This window comes from Hyla sarda, chromosome 11 (assembly GCF_029499605.1).
Source record: "Hyla sarda isolate aHylSar1 chromosome 11, aHylSar1.hap1, whole genome shotgun sequence".
NCBI lineage: Eukaryota > Metazoa > Chordata > Amphibia > Anura > Hylidae > Hyla > Hyla sarda.
In genome coordinates this window covers 105,595,655-105,606,046 of record NC_079199.1, presented here as the reverse complement: position 1 = coordinate 105,606,046, position 10,392 = coordinate 105,595,655, and the positions used below count along the sequence as shown (strand labels likewise).

General features: G+C 48.5%; 1 protein-coding gene across 3 annotated transcripts in view; it reads right to left on the bottom strand.

Moving 5' to 3' along the window:
- SLC39A1 (solute carrier family 39 member 1) overlaps nt 1-10,392 on the bottom strand; it is a 13,027-nt gene continuing 2,635 nt past the window's right edge. For 2 of the 3 annotated variants that reach the window (XM_056545509.1, XM_056545508.1), the window contains exons 2-4: nt 3,310-3,524; nt 3,080-3,210; nt 1-1,724 (exon numbers count right to left, since the gene is read on the bottom strand). In XM_056545509.1, coding sequence (XP_056401484.1) covers nt 1,089-1,724; nt 3,080-3,210; nt 3,310-3,484 — 942 coding nt within the window. In that variant the 5' untranslated portion in view covers nt 3,485-3,524 and the 3' untranslated portion in view covers nt 1-1,088. The remainder of the gene's footprint in view (nt 1,725-3,079; nt 3,211-3,309; nt 3,525-10,392) is intronic. The other variant, XM_056545510.1, reaches the window with a different exon arrangement.

Genomic DNA, 10,392 nt, shown 5'->3' with positions numbered 1-10,392 from the left:
TAGTGAAAATGATAGATATTTATTTGAAGTCTCTAGCACACGCATCCGAGTACAAAATATGATCACATTGATAGAAAGGCAAGAACCGTAAAAAAGCAGACGTCATCGAAAAAAGCCACTAGAAAATACATTAACATATCAAATATAGAAGAAGATCTGGCACCAGCGTGGGAGGTTAAAGGTCAAGTCTTATGAGGTCCCCCACAAATATGACCCTCGCAGCCTCCAGGGTCTCTCATGTACAAATATATATTTATCTTCTCTACAATTAGTACAATCCTGAAAGCGGTGGCTTCTGGGGCCACCAAATGTGCGAATCCGGCAGCAGATCTAAAAAGGGTTTTAAATCGGGGATCGAGGGGACGGCAACGCCATTAGTGTCACAAACGACAAAAGGCGGGGCTTATAATGAAGGCGGGGATTAAATAAAACAAAAGAAGCAGATTCACTACATAATACTGACAAAAAGTTAAAATATAAAAACCCTACGAGGGGTGAAGCATCAGCGCACGGTCACCCCCGACAAGAAGGAAGGGTCAACGCAGTCTGTAGGTATCCGAGGCCCCTCCTCTTTAACTATTTATATAATTCTATGCAGATTCTGTGCAAAATTGTATAATAAATCTTCAGATGCAGAAGAAACACCTTAACTCTAACACTAGGTGGCGACATGGCACATCTAAAGATCCCTAAATCAAATTGTACTGCAACTCTCTAAACTTTCTAAAGCCTGTGTTTCCCAACCAGGGTGCCTCCAGCTGTTGCAAAACTACAACTCTCAGCACGCCCGGACAGCCGTTGGCTGTCCGGGCATGCTGGGAGTTGTAGTTTTGCAACAGCTGGAGGCTCCCTGGTTGGGAAACACTGATCTTAAGCCAAGAGGAAGCTTTTACTGCAGAAAAGGAGAGTGGCACATTAAGATAGTTTATGCTGGTGTAGTTATATTTTTGTCCACAGGGGGCAGTATTACAGTCATTACTGCTGGTGTTATATGTTCGTCCACATGGGGGTGGGGTGTTTGCTGAAATTGCTCTTTATAAAGGGGCAGGAAGACACAAGCCATGAGGGGGCACTGTATCCGTGAGCCATCAGATCTTGACGAATAAGATGGCGGTGACGACGGAGAAGCCGCAGAGGATGACGATCACTTTGACAATGCGCTGGTCGCTGGCGGTCAGCTCATGGGGCAATATCTCTAGGAAGGTGATGTACAGAAAGGTCCCCGTGGCGATGCCCTCCAGGACGCTGCGGGTCAGCTGATGTAGGGGGTCGGCATTCTCCGTAGACACGATGCCCAGGCCAATGCCCAGAGGGGTCATGAAGGCGAAGAGGAGGAGGCAGGAGAGGATAGCGCGGGGGCGGAGCCGGCCCTGCGCCAGCTTCAGGGTGAGGCTGAAGGAGACGATGCACTTGTGGATGAGGAGCGCCAGGCAGGTCTCCAGCACCTTCCCGCTCTCCTGCAGGAGCCCCACGGCGAGACCCTCCAAGACCGAGTGTAAGGAGAGGGACAGCACCAGGACCACGGCCCGCACTGCAGAGTGAGCATTCACATCCACGTGCACGTGTGGCTGCTCCGGGTGCGGGATCCTGCTGTCAGTGCCCAGGAGGGAGTGCGTCTCCTCCGTCCACCCCGCCGGCTCCTGGTAACTCAGCACAATCTGCTCCAAGACCAGGACCAGAAAGAAGCCCATGGCCAAGATGAACTCCTGCAGCGGGAACTGAAGCTGTGAGCAGACATAGAAAGCAAAGGGTTAAAGGGAACACATGACTCCGCCCACTTGTGCCACCCCGCTCTGTTCACTTCCTGTCTTACAAAGACCATTGGGAGCATTTATCAAAACCTGTGCAGAGGAAAAGTTAACCAGTTGCCCATAGCAACCAATCAGATCGCTTCTTTAATTTTAACAAAAATGCCTCTGAAAAATAAGAGAAGCGATCTGATTGGTTGCTATAGACAACTAGTCAACTTTTCCTCTGCACAGGCTTTGATCGATATCCCCCCATATTACTGTCTTAGCTTGCCTTGACGGGATCAAACTGTAACAAACCCTCAGCTATGAGAAGAAGAGGTATAGAAGACTGGATAAACTAATACAATTCCTCATCTATTATAAGTATCAAGTCTTCTGAATGTAAAAAAGATTCATACATTCAATGACAGCAAGCAGAGATCTGTATCTATACCGTCCTGCTGTACATTCCTCCTATAATCCGGCACTTGCCCGATACTATTAGGGCTCATTCACACTATGGAATCTCTGCCTGTAGATATTCCATTTGTAGCGGCGCTGGTTTAAAGGGGTACTCTGCCCCTAGACATCTTATCCCCTATCCAAAGGATAGGGGATAAGATGTCAGATCGCCGCGGTCCCGCTGCGAGTTCGCTCTGCACGTAATGACGGGCAATACAGGGGCCGGAGCATCGTTACGTCACGGCTCCGCACCTCGTGACGTCACGGCCCACCCCTTTCAATACAAGTCTATGGGAGGGGGAGGGGCAGTCGTCACGCCCCCTCCCATAGACTTGCATTAAGGGGATGGATTGTAATGTCACGAGGGGCGGAGCCATGATGTCACGCTGCTCCGTCCCCGGTATCGCCCGTCATTACGCACAGAGCGAACTCGCTCTGTGCTGTAATGATAGCGCGGTGCCGCAGCGGGGATCCCGGGGGTCCCCAGCAGCGAGACCGCAGCGATCTGACATCTTATCCCCTATCCTTTGTATAGGGGATAAGATGTATAGGGGCGGAGTACCCCTTTAAGAAGCCGGCGCTAGGACGCTCGAAAATGTGCGGTCCCCATAGACAGCAAAACATTACCCAGCGCCTTCATTTTTAACATGTTTATTCTTTCAGAAGAGTTTGGGGCCCTGGAATTTCCCCAGAGGAACGTCCACCGTGGAAATTTCGTAGTGCGAATGGTGCAGCAGAATCCAACTAAAAGCAGTGAGGGGCTGCTGCATCCTATTTTCCCCAGCAAAACTCTGCTCAGAAAATACATAAGTGTGAATGGGCCCTTTTAGCTCACGTGGCCAGATGCCCCCCATGCCTTTCCTCTCGTGGCCAGGTGCCATACTCACAGTTATATTGAGCCTGATGAGGGCGTCATTGATCCCAGAGAGATAATTGGGCAGCAGATCTAGCAGGCAGGTGGCGAGGAAGACTCCTCCGGTGAAGCAGCTGATCAGACTGAGTGCCCTGCGCCGACCACCTGCGGAAAAAAGTCATCATTATACTGGGGGGCAGCAACTACACGGAGGGTCCAGAGCCTGACCCCAAATAAAAGTCACCTGCACCTGGCAGGACCCACCCAGAATGTCGGGGGGCGCCTGGCGCCTGAAGAGGAAGAGGGGGGTCAGGCCGCTAATGAGGGTCAGTAGAAGCAGCGTCACCAGAGACCCCAGCTTCACCTCTAATCCAGCCACCGAGAGCGACACGGCCTCTAGGTCCGGGCTCCACACCACACTGGCCGGGTTCACCTCCATGGTGGGGGATGAGAAGGACGATCCGGCTCACCAGAGACCCCTACAGGACAAGAGAAACATGACGTCATAGCGTTATCTCCTGTACTGCCTCCATACTGGGTAAACACCGCCGACTACAAGAGGTACGATCACATGTCAGCAGGTGGTGAACAGATACTGAAAGTGATGGGGAGGAGGGGAGTGAACATGACGGGGGTATACGGGGGGCAGTGAACATGACGGGGGTATACGGGTGGGGGGGGGGGGGGACACATGTTAGTGAACATAACAGGGGTATACGGGGGGGCAGTGTACACGAGGGGGGTATACGGTGGGGCAGTGTACACGAGAGGGGTATACGGGGGGTAGTGTACACGAGGGGGGTATACGGGGGGCAGTGTACACGAGGGGGGTATACGGGGGGGCAGTGTACACGAGGGGGGTATACGGGGGGGCAGTGTACACGACGGGGGTATACGGGGGGGCAGTGTACACGACGGGGGTATACGGGGGGGCAGTGTACACGACGGGGGTATACGGGGGGGCAGTGTACACGACGGGGGTATACGGGGGGGCAGTGTACACGACGGGGGGGGGGGGGGGACGTGTTGGTGAACATGACAGGGGTATATTAGGGGGCAGTGTACATGATGGGGGTATATGAGGGCGCGATATGAGGTACAGTTATGAGGGCGGAGGGACAGTTACGAGGTTATGGCATACAGTTGTGAGGAACGGAGGTACAGTAATGAGGGTGAGGTACAGTAATGAGGGTGAGGTACAGTAATGAGGGTGAGGTACAGTAATGAGGGTGAGGTATGATGTACAGTAATGAGGGTGAGGTATGAGGTACAGTAATGAGGGTGAGGTATGAGGTACAGTTGTGAGGTACAACGTACAGTAATGAGGGTGAGGTACAGTAATGAGGGTGAGGTATGAGGTACAGTAATGAGGGTGAAGTATGAGGTACAGTAATGAGGGTGAGGTATGACGTACAGTAATGAGGGTGAGGTATGAGGTACAGTAATGAGGGTGAGGTATGACGTACAGTAATGAGGGTGAGGTATGAGGTACAGTAATGAGGGTGAGGTATGAGGTACAGTAATGAGGGTGAAGTATGAGGTACAGTAATGAGGGTGAGGTATGAGGTACAGTAATGAGGGTGAGGTATGAGGTACAGTAATGAGGGTGAGGTATGAGGTACAGTAATGAGGGTGAGGTATGAGGTACAGTAATGAGGGTGAGGTATGACGTACAGTAATGAGGGTGAGGTATGACGTACAGTTATGAGGGTGAGGTATGAGGTACAGTAATGAGGGTGAGGTATGAGGTAGAGTTGTGAGGTATGACGTACAGTTATGAGGGTGAGGTATGAGGTAGAGTTGTGAGGTATAACGTACAGTAATGAGGGTGAGGTATGAGGTACAGTAATGAGGGTGAGGTATGAGGTAGAGTTGTGAGGTATGACGTACAGTAATGAGGGTGAGGTATGAGGTACAGTAATGAGGGTGAGGTATGAGGTACAGTAATGAGGGTGAGGTATGATGTACAGTAATGAGGGTGAGGTATGAGGTACAGTAATGAGGGTGAGGTATGAGGTACAGTAATGAGGGTGAGGTATGAGGTACAGTAATGAGGGTGAGGTATGAGGTACAGTAATGAGGGTGAGGTATGATGTACAGTAACGAGGGTGAGGTATGATGTACAGTAACGAGGGTGAGGTATGAGGTACAGTAATGAGGGTGAGGTATGAGGTACAGTTGTGAGGTATGACGTACAGTAATGAGGGTGAAGTATGAGGTACAGTAATGAGGGTGAGGTACAACGTACAGTAATGAGGGTGAGGTACGAGGTACAGTAATGAGGGTGAGGTATGAGGTACAGTAATGAGGGTGAGGTATGAGGTACAGTAATGAGGGTGAGGTATGAGGTACAGTAATGAGGGTGAGGTATGAGGTACAGTAATGAGGGTGAGGTATGAGGTACAGTAATGAGGGTGAGGTATGAGGTACAGTAATGAGGGTGAGGTATGAGGTACAGTAATGAGGGTGAGGTATGAGGTACAGTAATGAGGGTGAGGTATGAGGTACAGTAATGAGGGTGAGGTATGAGGTACAGTAATGAGGGTGAGGTATGAGGTACAGTAATGAGGGTGAGGTATGACGTACAGTAATGAGGGTGAAGTATGAGGTACAGTAATGAGGGTGAGGTATGAGGTACAGTTGTGAGGGTGAGGTATGAGGTACAGTAATGAGGGTGAGGTATGAGGTACAGTAATGAGGGTGAGGTATTAGGTACAGTAATGAGGGTGAAGTATGAGGTACAGTAATGAGGGTGAAGTATGAGGTACAGTAATGAGGGTGAGGTATGACGTACAGTAATGAGGGTGAGGTATGACGTACAGTAATGAGGGTGAAGTATGAGGTACAGTAATGAGGGTGAGGTATGACGTACAGTAATGAGGGTGAGGTATGACGTACAGTAATGAGGGTGAGGTATGACGTACAGTAATGAGGGTGAAGTATGAGGTACAGTAATGAGGGTGAGGTATGAGGTACAGTTGTGAGGGTGAGGTATGAGGTACAGTAATGAGGGTGAGGTATGAGGTACAGTAATGAGGGTGAGGTATTAGGTACAGTAATGAGGGTGAAGTATGAGGTACAGTAATGAGGGTGAAGTATGAGGTACAGTAATGAGGGTGAGGTATGACGTACAGTAATGAGGGTGAGGTATGACGTACAGTAATGAGGGTGAAGTATGAGGTACAGTAATGAGGGTGAGGTATGAGGTACAGTTGTGAGGGTGAGGTATGAGGTACAGTAATGAGGGTGAGGTATGAGGTACAGTAATGAGGGTGAGGTATTAGGTACAGTAATGAGGGTGAAGTATGAGGTACAGTAATGAGGGTGAAGTATGAGGTACAGTAATGAGGGTGAGGTATGACGTACAGTAATGAGGGTGAGGTATGAGGTACAGTAATGAGGGTGAGGTATGACGTACAGTAATGAGGGTGAAGTATGAGGTACAGTAATGAGGGTGAGGTATGACGTACAGTAATGAGGGTGAGGTATGACGTACAGTAATGAGGGTGAGGTATGACGTACAGTAATGAGGGTGAGGTATGAGGTACAGTAATGAGGGTGAGGTATGAGGTACAGTTGTGAGGGTGAGGTATGAGGTACAGTAATGAGGGTGAGGTATGAGGTACAGTAATGAGGGTGAGGTATTAGGTACAGTAATGAGGGTGAAGTATGAGGTACAGTAATGAGGGTGAAGTATGAGGTACAGTAATGAGGGTGAGGTATGAGGTACAGTAATGAGGGTGAGGTATGACGTACAGTAATGAGGGTGAGGTATGACGTACAGTAATGAGGGTGAAGTATGAGGTACAGTAATGAGGGTGAGGTATGACGTACAGTAATGAGGGTGAGGTATGACGTACAGTAATGAGGGTGAGGTATGACGTACAGTAATGAGGGTGAGGTATGAGGTACAGTAATGAGGGTGAGGTATGACGTACAGTAATGAGGGTGAAGTATGAGGTACAGTAATGAGGGTGAGGTATGAGGTACAGTTGTGAGGGTGAGGTATGACGTACAGTTATGAGGGTGAGGTATGAGGTACAGTAATGAGGGTGAAGTATGAGGTACAGTAATGAGGGTGAGGTATGACGTACAGTAATGAGGGTGAGGTATGACGTACAGTAATGAGGGTGAGGTATGACGTACAGTAATGAGGGTGAGGTATGACGTACAGTAATGAGGGTGAGGTATGACGTACAGTAATGAGGGTGAGGTATGAGGTACAGTAATGAGGGTGAGGTATGAGGTACAGTAATGAGGGTGAAGTATGAGGTACAGTAATGAGGGTGAGGTATGAGGTACAGTTGTGAGGGTGAGGTATGACGTACAGTTATGAGGGTGAGGTATGAGGTACAGTAATGAGGGTGAAGTATGAGGTACAGTAATGAGGGTGAGGTATGACGTACAGTAATGAGGGTGAGGTATGACGTACAGTAATGAGGGTGAGGTATGACGTACAGTAATGAGGGTGAGGTATGACGTACAGTAATGAGGGTGAGGTATGAGGTACAGTAATGAGGGTGAGGTATGAGGTACAGTAATGAGGGTGAAGTATGAGGTACAGTAGTGAGGGTGAGGTATGAGGTACAGTTGTGAGGGTGAGGTATGACGTACAGTTATGAGGGTGAGGTATGAGGTACAGTAATGAGGGTGAGGTATGAGGTACAGTAATGAGGGTGAGGTATGAGGTACAGTAATGAGGGTGAGGTATGAGGTACAGTAATGAGGGTGAGGTATGAGGTACAGTAATGAGGGTGAGGTATGACGTACAGTAATGAGGGTGAAGTATGAGGTACAGTTATGAGGGTGAGGTATGAGGTACAGTAATGAGGGTGAAGTATGAGGTACAGTAATGAGGGTGAGGTATGAGGTACAGTAGTGAGGGTGAGGTATGAGGTACAGTTGTGAGGGTGAGGTATGAGGTACAGTTGTGAGGGTGAGGTATGAGGTACAGTAATGAGGGTGAGGTATGAGGTACAGTAATGAGGGTGAGGTACAGTAATGAGGGTAAGGTATGAGGTACAGTAATGAGGGTGAGGTATGAGGTACAGTAATGAGGGTGAGGTATGAGGTACAGTAATGAGGGTGAGGTATGAGGTACAGTAATGAGGGTGAGGTATGAGGTACAGTAATGAGGGCGAAGTATGAGGTACAGTAATGAGGGTGAAGTATGAGGTACAGTAATGAGGGTGAGGTATGAGGTACAGTAATGAGGGTGAGGTATGAGGTACAGTAATGAGGGTGAGGTATGAGGTACAGTAATGAGGGTGAGGTATGAGGTACAGTAATGAGGGTGAGGTATGAGGTACAGTAATGAGGGTGAGGTATGAGGTACAGAAATGAGGGTGAGGTATGAGGTACAGTTGTGAGGTACAACGTACAGTAATGAGGGTGAGGTACAGTAATGAGGGTGAGGTATGACGTACAGTAATGAGGGTGAAGTATGAGGTACAGTAATGAGGGTGAGGTATGACGTACAGTAATGAGGGTGAGGTATGAGGTACAGTAATGAGGGTGAGGTATGACGTACAGTAATGAGGGTGAGGTATGAGGTACAGTAATGAGGGTGAGGTATGACGTACAGTAATGAGGGTGAGGTATGAGGTACAGTAATGAGGGTGAGGTATGAGGTACAGTAATGAGGGTGAGGTATGAGGTACAGTAATGAGGGTGAGGTATGAGGTACAGTAATGAGGGTGAGGTATAAGGTACAGTAATGAGGGTGAGGTATGAGGTACAGTAATGAGGGTGAGGTATGAGGTACAGTAATGAGGGTGAGGTATGAGGTACAGTAATGAGGGTGAGGTATGACGTACAGTTATGAGGGTGAGGTATGACGTACAGTTATGAGGGTGAGGTATGACGTACAGTTATGAGGGTGAGGTATGAGGTAGAGTTGTGAGGTATGACGTACAGTAATGAGGGTGAGGTATGAGGTACAGTAATGAGGGTGAGGTATGAGGTACAGTAATGAGGGTGAGGTATGATGTACAGTAATGAGGGTGAGGTATGAGGTACAGTAATGAGGGTGAGGTATGAGGTACAGTAATGAGGGTGAGGTATGAGGTACAGTTGTGAGGTATGACGTACAGTAATGAGGGTGAAGTATGAGGTACAGTAATGAGGGTGAGGTACAACGTACAGTAATGAGGGTGAGGTATGAGGTACAGTAATGAGGGTGAGGTATGAGGTACAGTAATGAGGGTGAGGTATGAGGTACAGTAATGAGGGTGAGGTATGAGGTACAGTAATGAGGGTGAGGTATGAGGTACAGTAATGAGGGTGAGGTATGAGGTACAGTAATGAGGGTGAGGTATGATGTACAGTAACGAGGGTGAGGTATGAGGTACAGTAACGAGGGTGAGGTATGAGGTACAGTTGTGAGGTATGAGGTACAGTAATGAGGGTGAGGTATGAGGTACAGTAATGAGGGTGAGGTATGAGGTACAGTAATGAGGGTGAGGTATGAGGTACAGTAATGAGGGTGAGGTATGAGGTACAGTAATGAGGGTGAGGTATGAGGTACAGTAATGAGGGTGAGGTATGAGGTACAGTAATGAGGGTGAGGTATGAGGTACAGTAATGAGGGTGAGGTATGAGGTACAGTAATGAGGGTGAGGTATGAGGTACAGTAATGAGGGTGAGGTATGAGGTACAGTAATGAGGGTGAGGTATGAGGTACAGTAATGAGGGTGAGGTATGAGGTACAGTAATGAGGGTGAGGTATGAGGTACAGTAATGAGGGTGAGGTATGAGGTACAGTAATGAGGGTGAGGTATGAGGTACAGTAATGAGGGTGAGGTATGAGGTACAGTAATGAGGGTGAGGTATGAGGTACAGTAATGAGGGTGAAGTATGAGGTACAGTAATGAGGGTGAGGTATGACGTACAGTAATGAGGGTGAGGTATGACGTACAGTAATGAGGGTGAAGTATGAGGTACAGTAATGAGGGTGAGGTATGACGTACAGTAATGAGGGTGAGGTATGACGTACAGTAATGAGGGTGAGGTATGAGGTACAGTAATGAGGGTGAGGTATGACGTACAGTAATGAGGGTGAAGTATGAGGTACAGTAATGAGGGTGAGGTATGAGGTACAGTTGTGAGGGTGAGGTATGACGTACAGTTATGAGGGTGAGGTATGAGGTACAGTAATGAGGGTGAAGTATGAGGTACAGTAATGAGGGTGAGGTATGACGTACAGTAATGAGGGTGAGGTATGACGTACAGTAATGAGGGTGAGGTATGACGTACAGTAATGAGGGTGAGGTATGACGTACAGTAATGAGGGTGAGGTATGACGTACAGTAATGAGGGTGAGGTATGAGGTACAGTAATGAGGGTGAG